This window comes from Equus przewalskii, chromosome 27, assembly GCF_037783145.1.
Source record: "Equus przewalskii isolate Varuska chromosome 27, EquPr2, whole genome shotgun sequence".
Classification (NCBI taxonomy): domain Eukaryota; kingdom Metazoa; phylum Chordata; class Mammalia; order Perissodactyla; family Equidae; genus Equus; species Equus przewalskii.
The window spans coordinates 27189737-27210201 of record NC_091857.1 but is presented as its reverse complement, the minus strand read 5'-3'; the positions used below and the strand labels follow the sequence as shown (position 1 = coordinate 27210201).

The following is a 20465-nucleotide window of genomic DNA, read 5'->3' as shown; positions in this document are numbered from 1 at the left end:
ATAGTACTGACAGTAACTGGTCATCAGAGAAATTATGCAAATTTCCCAGGGTTGCATAGTTAGTAAATGATGATATCAATATATCTCTATATAATGCCGTGTTGGATAATGGGAGAAAAAATGTTCAGGGGTCAAGTACCCCCAAGCAAATGTTCAAATGTTTGAACCCCTTTTGTTTAAATACTTTTCTTCATATCAATTACTATAACTTTCTATGTCTCAAGTTTTCTCATAAGAATACTTGAAATAGTAAAATTTACTGTAAAGAATTGTGATGACAAAATGACATTGCATATGTGGCTTCCCACACTGCAAGGTGTTGCCCAGAGTAGACGCTAAATAAATGTCAGTTTCCTGTTATTCCACATCCCTTCCTTTCATGGACAAAACATTCATTATACATACAGCATAAACAATACACATACATACATATGTACAAGTATATTGATGCATTAATGATGCAAGTGTTGGGCTCTTGCTTATATTAAAGAAGAGTGGGTATAAAGAGCATCAACATATAAATTTGATAAGCATTCAGTTAAATATAGCTGTACTTATTACTAACGCCATTTAGCTGATGCTTCCAGTATTTCACAAGAAGACTCAAGCAATGTGTACAAAGAGTATCAGGTGATAAAGTTGGTAGAGTGGGACTTGGGTTTGGGGGGACTCCTCAAACACATCAGGTACAAATCACCAAAGGGTAGTGTTCTCTGACCTAAAATACTGGGATAATTTCAACCTGCTAGTACAGGACCTCAGAGACTATATCATTTTCTTTTCATATTTTTATCCCTGGTAGCAAAACAGTCCTATATTGGATCGTAGAGAAACCAATCTTCTATTTCAAAGATTCTACTCCTCCTGGACAGAGGGAGACTTAAGATGTGTGAGCATATCCATTAAACGTTAAAATAGAACAAAGTGCTGTGATTTCCACTGAGTTTCCAGCTAAAGGGAATAGGAACTTACTTTAGATCCAGTAGATAATTAAAATTTCCATTAAAATAGCCACTGGAGTCACTGGTTTTGTTGGTATATGAAAAATACAGTGAGATGGTTGAGGCTAAACACAACCATGCCTTTTGTAAACCAGTTTTTATGAGAAAATATATCCCCAAGTTGCCTTCAAAGTACTCATACTTAGGAAAACTCTACATTTATTCTGATGCTATTGCCCACGTGAAAGAGCTTAGAAACTGCTCTTTGGGAACTGACACCAGAACCGACGTAAGAAGCAAAGCCAAATCCAGGTTCATGTCTTAATCATTATGTCTATTTTTTCCCCAAAGAATATTAGTTTTCAGTTGGAACATGAGTAGCCATGACATACATAGCCTGTAATCACCAAGAGAAATGTCACGACACTCAACTTTCTTTAAGGGGTTTTGTTTATTTGCTTTTGTTCACAGTAGGATCCACAATTTTAACTGAGCCCAATTTATTTATCTATATTAAGAATACTTTAAACATAAACTAAGCTTCCAGCTTGACTAAGGTTATTTATTTATTTATTGAAACGAAAAAAATAAGCATGCTTTTTTAAAATAAAGATATTTTGGTGGGAAGTCACTTTCTACCAGGATTCTAAAATAAAACAAAGCACAAATTTGTGTGCATTAAAATTTTCCACCTTATACTACTTTTAAACTCTTTCTGCCCCAGAGCATATAGGTTACAGGATTTTTTACATTCTTTTGCAACAAACTTTCTTGTAAGTTTCCTTTTTTGACAATTTCCAAAAAGCATAGAATTTTCTTTGCATGAGACATAACATGCCACTGCTGCAGAGAAGTTTTCTACAACTTTTAAAGACAATTCCAAGAGAGGAATTCTAAGAATGTTTATTCAGTGGTGGTTATAATTAGAATAAGAGAATGACCTTCAAAAGTATCAGTTTGGGTTGAATAATTTAAGAAGAAGACATCCTATTAAAATTCAGTCACACTGCTTAAACATATATTTAATCAATGGAAGGCATTGGCAGGAACATCCAGTTTTATGAGAGGTGGGAGCACAACTTCCTGGACTATAATGAAGAGTTCTGATGCGGACTCATATAACAAGGAAGAAAGGAGTCTGTACACAGGATCATCACCTCCTAGGGATATATAAGGGATCAGGCCAAACGAGGGGCACAGCGAAACTTGAGACACTCGCTTCTTTTCAGTCAACCACAGCCTGCTCTCGAAACCTCACCATGTCTTGCCACAACTACTGCTCTGGAAGCTACAGCTTGGGATCCCTCAGAAATCCATGTCATATTCCTCTCCCCTCCTCCATTGCCCTCTGCTCTACAAATGTGAGCTGTGGAGATGTCGTCTGCTTGCCCAGTAGCTGTCAAGACCATACCTGGCTCCTGGACAACTGTCAAGAGACCTGCAATGAACCAACCAGCTGCCAGCCAGCCAGCTGTGAGCCCAGCAACTGTGCAACTTCTCACTGCCCCTCCACTGCTTACTATGTGCCCAGACCGAGCCAAGGAACCAGTTTTCTTCCTGCTGCTTCTTACGTCTCTAGCTCCTACCTCCCAGTATCCGGTAGACCTCTGAGCTATGTGTCCAGCAGCTGCCGACCCCTGAGCCTCCTCCCTTATATATCCCGCCCTTTTGGTTATTTGCCCTGTCGTCCTCAACCACTTAGCATTGTGTCCAGCAGCCTCAGACCTCTGCATCCTCTCTCCGTTGGATACCAACCTCTGACCCACGTGTTCAACACTTGTCGTCCATCTTGCTCTGCACTGGGAGGCCAGTAGCCTCCTTGTTCCAGTTTATAACCATACCGAGGATCCAGGATGAAAATTCAAGCTCCATAGACTTTTGCTGCTTTCCTAGTAGTGACTGCCTTTTCTTGTTTTTACTGTGCCTGATCTAATGCAAGCTGCTCCTTTCACATTTTTAACTCTTCTTTTCATCTCTCCTTGACATAAAATTATTTGGTTTACAATGCTATTCACTGTCACTCTGGTGTAGGAAGAATTTCTTTGGTTTCTGCTGCAATAAATGAGATCCAATGAGAATTAAGAATCTGGTTCTTCTGTTTGTTTTTTATTTCTTCGTTTTAACACAGAAATGACCAACCTCAACTGCTTACAAAATAAGTAAATAGGCCATGGTATACTCAACCATATGTTCTTATCTGACAGTAGGGGAATGGCTTGATGGTTTATTCCTCAAGCTGCTTTCTAGATTTCTGATCCTATGTACCTGAAAGACCCAAAGAGCCCTTGGTGGAAGTTATTTTGAAGAGGCAAGATTAGGAATGATCTCCTTGTCTCTCTCTTCCAGTGAACCTGCTTCCACCAGAATGTTCTCTCTAATTGCAAACTGAACAACTTCTCACTGTTGCTTAAGCCTTTGGTGGCTTCCTATGATGATCTCTTCCCATAAAATAAACATACAAACCCCTTACCATGACATCTGGCTTCCTTCATCATCTTTCTCCTTCCCACTTCTCTGGCTTCATGCACTTCTCTATGTTGCAAACGTTGAGCTGCTGCAATTCTGACTTACACGTATGTCCTCCAAAATGCTGCTTATTACAAACATCCACCCTGTTTGTATATCGTCATCAATACCGGGATGCATCTCTGATCTATTTACCTTTAAAATCCATACTTTTAAAAAGACAGCTCAACTTCATTTATTAAACTATTGATTTATTCAGCAAAATTTTTATTACCTATCTACTACATCCCTAACCATCCTCGGCCAGCCACAAGAGATGCAGAAGTGAACAAAACAAACCTGAACTATCTCAGTATTTACCAGAAGTCATTTAGTGTGGGACATTCATGTATTAATGACACATTTTTCCCTCAATGAACATAAATGTGTAGGGGTATATATTTCACAAGTTAAAATAAAACTAAACTGTAAAGGCATGAATGTTCAACTTTTTGAGGAACTGGAATATCTAGAAACTGTGAAAGTATGCAAGAAAGACAATGATTTTTGGAGCTAACTAGTGGCTCTTCTTTTTAGAGAAGGCATATGCCTCTGGTTCTCAGAATCCATCTCTCCTTATGGACTTTCTCACACTGGAGCTCAATACTGGCTCCTCTTATCATCGTATTCATTCTGCTGTTTTAAAATCAATTCTAGTTCATTCTTTAGCCTTACTTGCCTGGCTCTCCTAGATATTTTGAGAGATCTGCACCCTTTATGTTTTGAAGCTTTTCTTAGTCCCTCCTTGCTCCTTACACATTTCGTAAATCACACATTGACTTAGCCTGCCTTTTATCTTAGACATACTTCTATTGTTTGTCTTGTTGCACTTTATTTTTATTTTTGTGTGTGTGAGGAAGATTGTCCCTGAGCTAACATCTGTGCCAATCTTCCTTGATTTCGTATGTGGGATGCCACCACAGTATGGCTTGACAAAAGGTGCTAGGTCTACGCCTGAGATCCGAGCCTGCGAACCCTGGGCTGATGAAGTGGAGCACACAAACTAAACCACTACACCACTGGCCCGGCCACTGGACTGTTTATTTTTTAAATAATTTTAAATGAGATCTTAGTTGAAAAGTAACATACATACTAATTTGTGCACAAATCTTTACAAACGCAGCCATTATTGTGAATTCTAACCCATTTATTAGTTTTGCCTGTTCTTGAACGTTCAAGTAAAATTTTACATTATCTACCCATTTCTCTCTGTCTTCTTTTATTAAATGTTGTGTTTGTGAGATTCTTCCAAGCTGCTATATATACCAGTAGTCCACTTATTTTCCTTGATGTATAATATTCAAGGTAGTAAAACACCAAAATTTGTTTATCCATTCTGCCATTGATGATCATATGGGTTGTTTCCAGTTTGGATTTATTAGAAATAATGTATAGAATACTCGTATTCTTCTACCTGTATTTTGATATACATATGGAAATATTCTGTTGGGTAATATATTCAGGAGTGAAATGGATAAATTGCATGGAATGTGCCTGTTCAGCTTTATTCTGTACCGTGACAAAGTTATACCCTACAGTTGTACCGGCATCAATTTCTACTATCAGAGCATGAAAATTCCAGTTGTTCTACATCCTCATCAATATTTACAATTGTCAATCTTTGTAAGTTTAGCCATTCTAGTGAGTATGTAGTTATAACAAATGTTGATTTTATTCTGAAATTTCCCTGATGACTCATCAGATTGAGAAATTTTTTCAATGCTCCTAGTCCATTTGAATGTCTTTTTCTTTTTTGAAGTAACCATTCATGTCTTTGCTCATATTTTTCATTGGTACATTTGATTTCAGAATGAAAAGAGTTCTTGGCATAGTCTATATATTAGCTCTTTGTTGGTTATATTTTGAATATATCTTCTTCCATATCACTACCTGTTTTTTCATTTTTTAATGGTATCTTTAGATTAATAGAAGTTCCTTATTTTTAAGTTAGTCAAATTTATAAATCTTTTATTTATGGTTAATTTTTTTTGTCCCTTTTAAGAAATCTTTACTACTCTAAATTAATGAAAATACTATATGGTAACTTTATAGAATTTTTGTTTTACCTTCAACATTTAAATATGCAGTCAATGTAAAATTGGCATGTGTATGTGTGTGTGTGTGTGCTGTCTATTAGAAGCCAAAATTCCAGTTAAACCAGCACCATTTCCTAAAAGACACTCATTTTCCTACTGCATAGCAGGTCAGTGCCTTTTTTTTTCATAAATCATGTATCCATATATGAGTGTGTTTATACCTAGACTCTTTATTCTGTCCTGTTCACTATTTATCTGTTCTTACAATAATATCATACTTAACTTTTCATTCTTTTATTTGCATTTCTGAACTCTTCTCTAGACTTTGGGCTCTTCAAAGCCTATCTTTGTGTCAATATATGACTTAGGCTCTCTGTAAATGATCATTGATTTGAATTTAAGTAGATTATGTTTTGGTCAGATAGTTGCAGAAGCTAGGGAAGGAGGTATTTAGATTTAGGATAGTACTGATGAGGAAATTCACGTTGGTGTTTTTTCTCTTTGGAGTTTTATTCTGCACTATTTTCTTAAGGTTGGCTGGAAACAAGTGTTCACTTCTTATCTCCTCATAGTTCAGAATTCTAAGACCTGGAATTTAAGGGAGATTCTATTTCTGATATCATGTGACTAGATAGGACCTGCTACTATTCATACATTAACCCACATGTGACAATTTTGTGTTGCCAGCTTTGAGTAATATTTTTTATTTAATTCATTTAATTACCTTGACATCTGGAAGGTAGTTATAATTGTTCCTAATTTAGCCAAGATTATACAGATTATAAATTACTCATCTAGGATTTATTTCTAAATTTTCTCAAAGCCCGTGTTTCTCAAGTGAATTATATGATTATAATACAAAAATTTGTTTATTTTGCACCAATTAATTCCAGGTCAATATTTGATGATGTTTATTACCTTTTTCTAGCTTAGTAGGTATATTTTCTATGGTTAAAATAAGTGGAGGATAGGTATTTCAGCTCTATTATCACAAAAAAAATTGGGTATTCTTTATCAATATTGAAACACCAATGTGTTGATTGTGATTAACCCTCTGGGTATAGTCATTTTGAAACTGGATATCATAAGAACTGACTTCTGTTATCAAACCATGAGCTCAAATAATATATTGCCCTTCCTAAATGAACTTTAATCAAGGAAGAATATTAGGTCTCCATCATAACCAATTATGAAGCGTGGTCCTTGAAGTTTAAAATCAGATAGAATTATCTTGCTCCTTATCTCATCTGAAATAGATTGAGGAAAAATAAATATTTAAAATTGAACAATGATTAGATTAGAAACCAGGCAGAAAAAATGGAAGGTTAGTCTAACAGATTGTTCCAATATTTTGAGGGTAGAATTTGGAATCTGGGTCTTTTCTCAAAGCTTAATTCTGAATAATCACTTCTCAATATAATCAGTAGTTTCTTCTTTCTCCACTGAGACATGATTTTTCTTAGGGAAATTTTCTAGAAATTGGCGAAGGTAAAGGTGTTGGGGGTGTCTTCTAAGGTATATATTGTCTTCTGGTTTCAGCTCCAACATATAAAGAGCTTAGAAGTCATCACTTATGTCTTACAACAAGAAAAAGTTAGACAACTTGAAAATCAACAAATTTTCCTAGACCCATCAGACAGGTGAGTTTGTAGGGCAAACAGTCACCTCAAAATTTGGAGAAACAGGCAAATTCGGAGAATCTCAGCTAAAGGCTGCTTACCTGGAGCAGAAGGTTATGCTGCAGACATAACCTGATAGGAACACGATAATTTTGAGGAATTAATGGTGGCTGACTGTGAACAAGTATGAGTATGAGAACATCCTGGTGTCATAGGCTTGGGGATGCTCCACTCTTCGTGGATTTTACCTCCAGGAACCTCACCAGTTACTCATGGTGAAAAATCGAGGAAGATGCCCTCATGGCCATGTCAAAGGAAGGGGAGCAGTAATCCTAGTGAAACATGCACAGAGCCACTTCCTCCATAACAAATTCCCACTCTCCAGGAGAAAAAAACTTTACCAGTGCCTTATCCAACCTCAGGAAAGGACATTTCTCTCTCTCTAGCTCCCACTAGCATTCCTGTCTCACCTAAGTTGTGGGGTTGGGCATAGAAATTAAGAAACACTTGTGAAGGTCAAGCTCGGGGACACAGGCCCACTAAAAGATTGAGATTTAATTATAAGACTATAGACTGCTTCCCCTCTCCCCCACCTTACCACCATACCAACAGGGCTCCAGGAAAATAACAGTGGATTACAATTGAAAGAGCTACGTGATGCAGACTCTTTCTGAGGAGGAGTGCATAGGAAAGCAAAAAGGAGAGACCTAAAATGAATACTAGAGAAATCAGAAGCCCCTGGTGCCTACAGCTATAACACATATTAATCACAGCCCCACTGTCAGATTAACTGGAAACCTCACAATAAAGGCCTATTTACATCAGTTCCTATCACTCTATACAACATATCTGACTTCCTCAAAGTTACAAGGCACATTGAAAAGCAATAAAAAACACAGTCACTAGAGAAAAATTAAGCATCAAAATTAGATTCAGATATGCTATGGATGTTGGAATTATCAGACAGGGAATTTAAAAACCTCTGATTATTATGTTCAGAGCTCCAATGGAAAAAGCACACAGCGTACAAAACACGTGGCTAATGTAAGCAGAGAGAGAGAAATTCAGATAAAGAGTAAAACATGCTGGAAATCAAAAAGATTGTAACGAAAGTGAAGAATGCCTTTGATTATTTGATTAGAAGACTGGACATGGCCAAGGAAAGAATCAGTGAGCTTGAAGACAGGTCAATAGAAACTACCCAAACTGAAATGCAAAGAGAAAAAAGAATGGAAAAAAACAGAACAGAGCATCCAAGAACTGTGGGACAATTTCACAAGGTGCAACTTACTTGTAATTGGAATATCAAAAGGAGAAGAAAAAGAGAAAGGAGTAGAAGAAATAATTTAAGTAATAATGGCTGAGAACTCTCAAGGACAAACACCACACCGCTGATTTAGGGAGCTTGGAGAACACCAAGCAGGATTAAAAACAAAACAAAACAAAAATAACATTATCTTTACTAATATCTTATTAAACTACAGAAAAACAAAGACAAAGTGAAATCTTGAGAAAAGCCAGAGAAAAAGTGCCTTATCTATAAAGGAAAGAGGATAAGAATTATAGTGAACCTCTTGCCAGAAATCATGCAGGCAAGAAGCGAGTGGAGTGAAATATTTAGAGTCTAGAAAGAAAAAATAAAACACTATCCTAGAATCCTATATCCAGTAAAATTATCTTTCAAAGGCAAAGGAGAATAAAGATTTTCTCAGACAGACAAACCTGGAGAATTCATTGCCAGCCAACTTTCCCCGCAAGAAACGTTAAAAGAAGTTCTTTAGGGAGAAGGAAACATGTCAGAAACCCCACTCTAAATACAGAAAGGAAGAACTGTGGAGAAGAAATAAATGTATAAAAAATAAACTCTTTCACTTTTTTTATTCTTAATTGACCTAAAAGAAATTTATGCAGAGTCATGAGTACTTAGTCATTGTTCCTTTCATCATTTAGATCATTAAATCAGTCTTTTGCTTTGGTTTTTTTTTTTGGAATATGTTCCCGGAAATGGTTGAAAACATCTGCTTAAATATATGAACTGTTTCAGATTTACAACCAGTCAATATTTCATTGTATCATTCGATTAACACATTTGCATCATTCAAAGTTATTTCAGTGTGCGTAATTGTTCAGTAAATAATAAGGAATTCCGATTATGTGCCAAGTTCTATTCTGGGTACTGAGGATACAGTGGTAAAAAAGACAGGTGCTATCTCTTCTTTTATGGAGTTTATACTCAATCTGGGGGAATGACAGAAAAGAAGCAATAAATACTGATAAAGAATATGATCATATTAGAGTATATAAAATGGCATAAAGGGAATGAAAATGGTACTATAAACAGGGGGAGATAGTTACTTTCAACAAGGTCAGGGGCATTTTGTCTTTTAAAAAATGACAAATGGATTGTAACTAGAAGGATTAAAAGGAGAGCATCCTGTGATAAACTGAGCGACTGTGTTTTAGACATAGAAAATAAGATCAAAGGCAGAAGCTTAGGGATTATTGAGAACAAAAGGAGGCTAGTGTGTCTGGAGGGTAGTAAGTGAGTTAAGAGTCATACCAGAATTTGCCAATATAGTCAATATATTAGACACTCTTGCCAACAACAGGGTCATAACCCCTATAAAGTATGTCTAAAATGTGTTTAACAAGCTTCGGCTGTTTCCCAAAAGTCAATTAAACACAGCCAGATGGGTGTCCAATTAGAAATAGATATTTCACCTATACTTATCATGAATAATATCATCTTGTTGAGACAGTAAGACTCAAGATGGTCCATTTTACATAAAAAGTACTGATCCTCTCACAAAATGATCTTTAAAAAGAATTTGCAGCTATAATTTTTAATATTTGTTAATAAGTCATCAATCTAATGTTTCACTGGAGTAACTCTAGGTTCTGACGCAAGATTTCATAAAGTAAACGCCTCTAAGGAAGAGGAGCAGAAGGACTGGTTGAGAATTTTTGCTGTGTGGAATGTGGCGGCAGCCATGCTGGAATGAGCAACAATATTCTCCTCCAGATGTTTTAACATCTTCTGTTACCCCTATTCAAGCATTTATTTCACCAGCTGAATAAAAATACAAACAGCAGAGCTAGAACTTTCAGACAGATCTTTCAGAATTATTGTTGATAGAAGAATATACAATATGTGTAACTCTCAAACCAATGGAAATGAGAGGCATAGTCAACTTGAGGTCATAGGAACATGTGGAAGTGCCCCCCGCAGACAAGTCAGGAAGTATACTTACTTCTCCCTTGCAATGCCCAACATCTTCCAGATTTGTCTATTGTGCTTATTAACCTTCAGTACAAAGTAACTCAACCAATAACTTACAAACCTTGTGTTCACCTTTTGAGTAAACAAATCGCAAAAAATTACATATATGTTGCGATGTCAAGGTAACTCCATTTGTAGGCTTCAAAAGAAATATTTAAAAGTAGACATTCTTAATTCTGTCACTTTTCTGACACATTAATCAGGGCAGTACTTAAATACTTTCTTGACCTATTTCAAGTCCAAGGACTTCTCTCCTCTCAGATTATTTGTCTATTTCTGCTCCTTTTTACTGATTGCTTTACTCTTTTTGTATAGGAAATTGCTCAGCATATTTTAATGTACTGTTTTGGTCAAACAGCATATGTCATTAACGGATATTCATTATTGCTAACATGTTTACCATTATCAGTTTTCTATTTTTTGTTGGGAATATAGATGTTCAAAGTTTGGGCGGTGCATTAAAATAGAAGTAGGTTTTTTTACTTCCTACTTATCTGATTTGTGCTGGGACATATCTAAACATGAAAACTAAAGGTCTACTTAAAAAATACAGCATGAGTTTATTTATATTCTAACATATCTAGCAATTGGCTTGATAAATAGGGTTAATTAGGAAAAATCCTGCGGACTAATGAAAGCATCCATGTCCTACGCATACTCTGATATTTTATATTGTAGAAAGCAGTGACCTTTTCCAAATGGATGAATGCCCTTTATGTGACATCTGGGCCTCCAGGATGTCATGAGAAGGCAGTTTACTGCACACAAGGAACCTATATAATGTGTCATGTGTAAAAAATGCTGCTAGCTGGAGGCTGTAGGATGAACTAACAAAAAATCTTCCAAGTTCTTATTCCAACAAGAGTGGACTGAGGAAAAGCACTTCTATACAGACAGTATAGTATCAAACACATCACTCTGATAAAAGTCCCTCACCAGAATCTAGAATAACAATGTTGCAAACTGGACATCTGATATATAGATCTTTCAACCAGATACTGGAATTTTTCCAGTTTTAGGAAACTAATTCAAACATACTTTCTATAGCACTTTAATATAATCATAAGATCATTGAACTCCATGGTCCTTCAAAAAATGTGTTTAATCCTACTTAGCAAATTCCTTAAAGTCTTATGCTAAATTTATCTAAATATGAAGTTAAAAATAAACACCATATCATTATTTATTGCATAACACACAATAGTGTCAAGCTTTTTAAATTACACCTGTGAACGAATGCAATGTTGAACACAGGTTTTGCTTTCTTAATTACAGCTATGCTAGCCAGCTCTATCACAAATTTTGCGAAATATAACACATCCTGTTTTAAACAGAAACTTTTATAGTCAGGTGATTCTAGAAAATAGGCCCACATGAAAATTTAGAGCAATAGACAATTCAATTATAGGAGCTCATCCTTACTTATGTGCAAGTCTCTGTCATCATTTATGATGCATCTATTTTAGTCTAATCAACTGCATATAGATATGAACTTGTAAAGTGTCCTAACTCACAATGAGTACTGGATCACAGGTGTCTTAGCTTAGTATTTTCTCTACTATGGTCTTATTTTCTCATCCAAAGTCCAAAGACGCTGCTATTCTCTGAAAAATAAATCTCAGGATAATGAATTTTATTCTTTGACTATTTGCACCTTTTGGCAATTATTTAGAAATTAAAGGAAGGATGTAAGCACTGCAATATAAGACATACTTAAGTGAGCAGAATCAAATTCAGGCTAGATTTTCTTCTGAATTCAAACCAGAGCTTTACTGAAAAGTTAAAATCTTTTTGTTTCCATAAAGCAAAGAAATGGAATTTACTTAATAACGGAGTGTGCATGGAACCTTCAGAGGAGCAAATTAGCTTTGTGTAGGCACACAAAGTCAGCGGTTTCAGAGGCAAATTGAGAGGACACCAGAAAACAATATTTTGCTGCCTCTCAGCTTTTCTATTCTTCTTAATTCCATCTGCAAGTACAAACCACCTCTGGTTCCCAATATAAATAGACCATTAGCAGATCTAACTACACAATGGAAAAGAAAGAAGAAATAACATGTTATGTGGCCCACACAACACGTTGCCTTTTCCTGTTTGAGCTAACAGCAGTTGTATTGATGAGCCTTCGCTCTCCATTAAAACAGAACAGCACTTTCTTTTTGCCGTATGAAATTCTCATTGGTTGATAAATACCCAGTATTGCCAAGTCAGCATGAGCTGCACTTCTGGAGGTGATGATGGCCTGCAAGATATATCTGTAATACAAATTTATGAATTGATTACGGAGCTTTCTCGGCTGCAGGGTGAAAAGATTGCTATATTTTAAAGCATACTTGACATCTTGTTTCTTGTAGAGAAGCCTGTTCTCTATTACTCTATTTACTATTAGGATGAAACAATGCAGTAACACACAACACTTCTATTTCCTTTCCAGTAGTGTGGGGAGAGGGTGGAAAAGAAGAAGAAAAAGAAAGACAGGGAGAGGGAGGGCTTGAAAGGGAAAAGAAAATTGCCCAGGGTTAGAATCTGAAACTATGTTGAGGAAAGTACAATTTAATATCTTTGCTTAAAATTGAATCTCCAAATGCATTCATTCAACATTATTTATTCAACAAAAGTTTTTGAGTTGTTATTTTATGCTGGGCATTATTCTGGGTGTTGACCACAGTTTATTTGCATGGTAGCCATACTGCTGAATCTTCTATGCCTCTAAACAGGTAGTTTAGTTACCATGTTAATGGTTTGGCATCCGGAAACAGAAGTCTAATAAAGTTGTAACCCAATGTGTTACTCTACAACCTATCCATCAAACACCAAAGCAATATGATATTTGTGGGGGATTGGGGGACATTTTCTGGAAGAGATAAAATCTGCAGAAAGTTGCATGAGAGATTTCACCAGCAATTAACTATTTTCAATGAAAAAGAGTTTCTGTCTTAAGATCTTCTGGAATGCAATGGGTTTGTTTTTATTTTATGTAGTCACAGACAATCAGAAACTTTAAGAACTGGTGGATACTTAAGGGATTTTCTTGCCCGGTGGATCCCTAACCAGGCTTTGCAGACACATTGGCAAAGTATATCAGGTACTTGGGTCCGATTACAACTCTCTGAATATGAGCCTCTAGGTGATAGGTCCAGGAATTTGCTTTATTTTTTTTTCATAAAACTCCCATATTTTTCAAGGTAAAGTTTGATTTGGTAATTAATAACCTATGTAAACTACTTTTTCTAGATTCTCATTTTCTTCTGGGTTCCTAGAAGAGGATTCCATCTAATAAAAGATTTTAACAAATGATCTTACAATTGACAATCAAGATCCAAAAACTGGAAACCTAAGCAATCAATAAAAATATACCAAAATAGGAGACCTGACCAGTCATCTACAAATGCGTATTAGATAAATAATAAGACATCATTTTCCATATCAAATTGGCAAAAATAAGTAATGGTAGCAATATCCAATGATATCGAGGATTTGGTGACTGACACACTCATGCACTGTCTTAGAAGTGTGGATTTGGAAACATGTATCAAAAGCCCTTCAAACATATTGTGATTTCAGTAGTTTAGAATTTTTTTACTAAACAATAAACTAAAGGAAGAGGAGTCATTCTTGCTTTGTGAGCTACTAGCCTATGTTTAGTACATTGTACCCACCACTTAAGGATAAGAACACTTACTATGTTCTCCCTCCTCTCTTGCACCATATCCTGGAGAAGGATATGGTTGCGACCCTGGCACTTTACTGGAAGTAATAAGAAGAATTAGGGTAAATATCTGGGACAGGAGTGTTTGCAAAACACAAGTAAAACTTTATGAGAAGGTTGAAGGGTATTTTCATTGGCATCTGAACAACTATTAATGGAATGCTGTCAGATAAAACAATCTCAGCAAGACAGAAGTGAGTGTGTGTGTGGAACTGCCAGGAAGCAGTGAGGATATATAGAAAACTTACCCAGAAGGGAAAAACCGCATTTGAGAAAGTCTCTATAACTCTTCAGAGACTCACTCTGTTAAGTTCATGTCAACAACTGTGGCTCTGGAAATGATAGCTCTTGCTCTTTTGGGAGTCATTGCTATATTCCTTTTTCCTTATCTGTTGTTCTCTGCTCTGGAAGAGTGATCTGTGGAGGTGCCCTCTGCTTAATCTGTAGTTGCCAACGTGGCTCCTGGACTACTGCCAAGAGCACTGTGGTGAGCCCACCAGCTGCCAACCAGCCAACTGTGGGCCCACCAACTGCGAAACCTCTTGATGCCCTTCTACTGATTGCCATGTGTCCAGACCCTGCAGAAATTGACTTTGTTCCCGCTGCTTCCCATGTCTCCAATTCAGGCCAATCACCAACATACACCAGATAGCCAAGGTTCCCAATTAAACAGCTGCCACCCCTTGACCTACCTCTCCTGTGTCTTCTAGCCCTCAACTATTTGTCTGATAGTGGCTTCCCTTTGGTCTATGACTCCTGTTGTTGCAACCGTTGACTAGGTGCATCGCAGTGTCCAGCCACTAAATTTATTGTCCAGTATCTTTAGTCCTCTGACATATGTATCTGGTACTTTCTAAAGCTTGTGTCCTCTCTGAAGCACCTGGCATCATTTATCTTCCAGTAAGTCTGGTTAAGCAGAATCAACATTAGGACTGGGATTTCTTGCTAAAAATGTGTGTCCATCCATCACTTCTTATAAAACTTTTCCAAAGAAAGATAGATAGGTGACAGATAGATAGAGAGGTTTTTTTTTTGTTTTTTTTTTATCAATTGTTTCAAGATGTGCCTGGACAGCACAGTCTCCAACTCAGTTTTTGTTGTTGTCTCTTCTAGCATGTAAGAAAAGACTTGCTTTAATTCCTAAAAAAGTGCTTTCTCAGGTACTATAATTAAGGATTTTGTTATCAATCATTTGTTGATTATAGTGAATTTATGATGTTTTTAATCGAGAGGGTTCTGCCCACTTGATAATGAATGCCAAATGTATCCTGAGTGATTTTGTGACTTCATTGATTCCTTCAGTGAGTACTGATTGACTTTCAAAATTGTGCTAGGTACTGTGTTGTATCATTTTCTTTGGATCCTTCTGGATGTTAAAGATCCTAAGGGTTTTTTTTTTAATCATATATGAACTACTCTGATTAAAGCCACTCTCAAACACTGATTCTGAGACTCATGGGCGTAGGACTGAAAGGGGTTAAACCTCATTCAGTGTTGGTTCACAGGCTCTGGTGAGGAACACAGTACTTTAGGTTTGTTCTACGCTTTATTTTGGCTCCCAGAGGTGGCAGGTAATTAAAATGCTGTAATCCTGTTGATGAGTTCCAAGTGGCCACTGTAATTAAAAGCATAAAAACTGCTAAACATGGCAGGGTGTAGGTGTGAAAGAGTCGTCAGTGATTGTTGAGTAAAATGTATGTGTAAATCCATCAGAATAAGTTAGTGCGTGTTGAAATTCCATCGACTCTTCCACAACTGGCAAAAGTATGCTAATATTATATAGGAAGTAGTATTTTAGAATTAATTAATTGTACAATTACTGAAAAGTATGCATTCTGGGAGTTGAAATAGAAACACAATTTGACAGAGGAGTATATATTGTGTACCAAGGGTTACATTTTTCCCAGGGCTGTATTCACTAGTACAGGTAAATTAATCACCTGAGTTGCTACAGAGTGATATCATAAGAGTCCCATTTAAACTTTCTGGCAATGTATTGGTTTTCCATAATGAGTTTAAAAGAAGAAAATCATGTATTTTTTAAAGTAGTAATTCCAAAATTCATGAAAACATTGAAATACACCTACCAGTGGGGTGGTTACATCTATTGTCCATTCATCACAAATAGAGCCACTGAATTGCCACAAAGGTTAAATTCTTCTTTGCTTGGATCCTCCCTGGTGATATGTTGGGAACTTAATGACGAAGTTTCTCACCATGAAGTTCATTGGATTTACTTCATTTCCTGAGAAACAAAGTATAAGAAAAGCTACAATCAATTACTCAGCTCTTATTATTAGAAAGAGAATAGAGTAGTGTATGGAGGAGTTGCTTAAGAAAATATATTAGCATCATTGTTTTTCAGGCTACAATAGTGTTATTTAACACTCAAAAACAGTACGATAACATATTTTTCTGCTCTCTGACCATAGTGAAACGGAAAAAAAAAATTAACAATGGCTTAGTTGTTCTTAAAGGGAAATAACAAGAAGTGCTGGGTAAGATGTCACAAGAGCTGGCTTACAGACCCAGCTCTGCTTCTTGATAATTCTGTGACGTGGATAAATTGAGTACACTTTTAAATTTATCTTCTCATCGGGAAAACAAACCTGCCTTCCTGCTCAGAAAGCTGCCACAAAATTTAAATGAGGCAAATATGAGAAAGTGCTTTATAATGGTTCCAGAATGGTACCAAAATGTAAATTACCGAATGGTAGCTTATTTGACAAAAGAAGTTAAGTCCCAACAGCCTATGGCATAAACTGATGAATGTATGAAATATACAAACCTCTGTGATCTTTCAGTAGTAAGGAATTTAGTCCATAGTTCACATTTCAAATAAATCTTTTATTTTAGAATTACAGAAAAGTTATAACAGTAATACACAGAGTTCTATATACTCCACATCTAGTTCCCCCATTGATAACAGCTTATATCAGTGTTTACATTTATCACAATTAATGAACCAATCTTGACTTATTATTGTGAATTAAAGTCCATACTTTGTTCAGACTTTCTTAGTTTTACCTAATTCTTTTTTTATGTTCCAGGATCCCATTCAGGATATCACCTTATATTTAGTTGTCACCTGTCCTTAGGCAACTCCTGTCTGTGACAGTTTCTCAAATTTTCCTTGTTTTTGATTCCTTTAAGAGTTTTGAGGAGAGGTGGTCAGGAATTTTGTAGACTGTCCGCAATTTCGATTTTGCCTGATAGTTTTCTCAGGAGTAGAGTGGAATTTTGGGTTTTAAGGAGAAACACCACAGAGGTAAGCTTCCATATCAAGAGTACACACGATCAACATGACATCGTTACTGAGGTTAACCTTGATCACTTGGCTGAGGTAGTGTTTGTCAAGATTCGCCACTGTGAAGTACTTGCTTTCCCCCCATCATACTGTGCTCTTTGAAAGGAAGTCATTGGGTATAGCCCATACTTAACTGGAAGTTAAGCTTCACTTCTTTAATCGAGAAGCATCTACACATATTATTTGGAATCCCTCTGCGTAGGAGATTTGTCTATTTTCCCCTACATATTATTTATATAATGATTTACTTATATCAGCGTTAACACATGGCTATATACTTTATACTTCAGGATATAATCTAATATTATTTATATTGCTGCATGAATCTTTCCAGTTTTCGTCATGAAGAGCTCTTTCAGTTGGCTCCTGTGTGTCTTCAACATACCCTCGTACTTGTTTAGTTTACTTTGAGCATTCCTTACTTTCTGGCATGAGAAGATGCTCCAGTTTCATCTTGTGTATTCTCTATGAGGAAGGTACATATTCCACATGAGCATGTCACATTTTAACCTTGCAAATTCATTGGCATTTGGTCCTAAGAAAGTGTTGCTTAGGTGAGACTCATCAAGGTATCCGTAATAGGAAACTTACATTTAGATCATAATTGCTTATCAGTTTTTGATGCTTGATATGATTTCACACTTGATATATAGAGTAGGAAACTTTATAAAAAAGAAGAGAAAAATCTCAAGGACATAGATGACCACACAATACATATGTAGAAGTATACAATGGCAACATCATTCTGGATTGTGCTAACAAGGAATTAAATGTTTGTAGGCTGAGAATTTACATTCCTTTCAGATTCTTCCTTCAAGAGACTCTTGGTAGAGTATTGCTACTTGTTTTACTGAAAAAAAAAAAGCAAACAAACTACTTTAAAGTAATATATATATATAATATATATAAGTATATATATGTGTGTGTGTGTGTGTGTGTATTTCACAGATAAAAGTTAAAGAAGTGGGGCTTTTTTGGCCTAAAATAGAACCTGATTTATTTCTTTTTCATGAAAGATATCCTGAGAAATTGTTCTTTATGCTTAAAGTAAAACAGGAATCATGATTGTTGGGCATAAAAAAGATCTTTACAGTAAGAAGAAATATCACTATAATAGGCTAAAAAGTATGAGATCTATATTTAAATATATTCAAAAAAAGGTAAATTGGTTTTCTTTATGTATTAGATATTTATCTATATAAAAGCAGCTTCAAATGAGATGATTTAGACTTCTGCTCCCAGAGAAGATGGAGTAACAGGGACAGGATTTATTCTTCAATCTAAAATAATCACAATCTTAAGCAAAATATTTGAAACATGGGTTTTTTAGGACATTAGACAATAGTCAAAAAACGACAATGATCTCTGAAAGACAGAGAGGAGACAAACAGAAAGAGAGTTCCAGAGATCTGCAGAGGGTCCACCAAAGCCATTACAGAATGTTACTGGTCAGTGCACACATGTGAGAAAACTGCATGGAACTGGGAACGAGCCACCTGAAAGAACCAGAGGAGAAATATTCAGAGCTCACAGAGCTCACGTTTATACCATTGAGTAGAAAACCGGGAGAGAACTCAAAAGGGTTTTCTCATGGTGCTGGGGCAATAGCAGCCCTAGATTAAATGCTGCTTTAGTCCCACTTAATAGTGCTTAAAAGCAAGACCCAAAAGGATCAAATTATTTCCAAGTAACTTAACTGTGGCCCAGAACAAACTCGAGAATATTTATAGGAATACAAAAATACGCAACACACAAAAAGTTAAGTCATAGTATCTGGAATCCAATAAAAACTACCAGACATGCAAAGAAGTAGGAAAATAAGACCTCTAACTTAAAAGAAAAATCGCTTAATCAAAACTAAGCCAGAAACGACACAGATGATAAAATTATTAGACCAGAACATTAAAACAGTTACTATACCTGTATTTCATATGTTTAAGAAGCTAGAGGAAAGACTGTTCTTGTTAAATAGAGAAATGGAAGATGTAAATAAACCCAAATGAAACTTACAGAGATGAAAACTATAATGACTGAGATGGAAAATATAGTGAATGGCATTAACAGAAGATTAGAAACTATAGAAGACACCATTAATAAATTTCACAACAGCAATAGAAACTACCCAGAAGGAACACAGAGAAAAAACATACTGAATAAAAGGAACAAACAAGCTAATTTATTTGGGTCTCTCTCAGCTTTACAAATTTGGCATATGAAATACAGATAGAACTACAGTAGTAGACAGAATTTTGTCCTCTCTCGTATTTGGCCATAATTGACTCTAGTCCTGGTCATTTCCATGGCTTATGAAAATCCTGTGCCATCCTGCTACTTCTGTTAACTCCCTCGGGATTATTGTCCTGTCTGTTTACTGCTCCTGCTGTCACTAGTTCACTCATCATCCACCAGGAAGCTCTACACAGCCCTTCATTACTTTCCAAAAGATATGCGTTAGCAATATTACTGTGAAAATTGGTTAAATGGTGGATCACTTAACAGTAAAAATATCATTTCCTTTTCCCACACCAGCTTCTCTGCTCCCATCTCCACATTCTGCTTTTATTTGGATTGATTTTGAGAATTCCAAAATCTTATTCTCCAATGAAAAGAAATTCAGCCCTCTCCAAATCTCATTCCCAAACTTAGATCTAAACCAATCAATGTGCTCAAAAGAACAGACTGACCTCCGTGGAAGTAAACTCACTTTAGAAGGCAGTTGAACAGGTTACAGATAGTGGGGTTTTTTTTCTGTTATATTTATGTGGCCTCAGGGGAGAGAGAACAACATTTCTATCCTTTTATTACTTGGGATATTTTATCCATACAGAAACTTGTAAATATAGTATAGTGGAGGTAAGTTAGTACTATTTACTTCACTAAATATGGACTTGCCTACTAATAGAATAACAAAAAGAAAAAACAATCCTTATTTATAATGAAGTCCAATTAGTTATGCTAGATGGTGTGATCTACCCATGGAGAATCATAATCCAGAATATCCTCTACCTAATAACACAACAGCACAATTCCCTTGTTGGCTATTGATAACTATAAAGGATAAATCCACC

The 20465-nt window shown here is 36.0% G+C and overlaps 1 protein-coding gene and 1 long non-coding RNA gene across 6 annotated transcripts in view; one reads left to right on the top strand and one right to left on the bottom strand.

The window, feature by feature from the left end:
• Positions 1–20465, bottom strand: part of LOC139079791 (uncharacterized) — a 92544-nt gene that overhangs the window by 48154 nt on the left and 23925 nt on the right. For 3 of the 5 annotated variants that reach the window (XR_011533723.1, XR_011533727.1, XR_011533724.1), the window contains 2 exons: positions 16178–16335; positions 12125–12636 (listed from right to left, as the gene is read on the bottom strand). This is a non-coding gene — a long non-coding RNA (uncharacterized lncRNA). Of the gene's footprint in view, positions 1–12124; positions 12637–16177; positions 16336–20465 lie in introns of those variants that run through there. The other 2 variants (XR_011533725.1, XR_011533726.1) reach the window with 1 other exon arrangement.
• KRTAP26-1 (keratin associated protein 26-1) lies at positions 2093–3026 on the top strand. The gene has a single exon (XM_008537467.2). It carries the CDS (start codon positions 2201–2203, stop codon positions 2753–2755), a length of 555 nt encoding a protein of 184 aa, XP_008535689.1. The 5' UTR covers positions 2093–2200; the 3' UTR covers positions 2756–3026.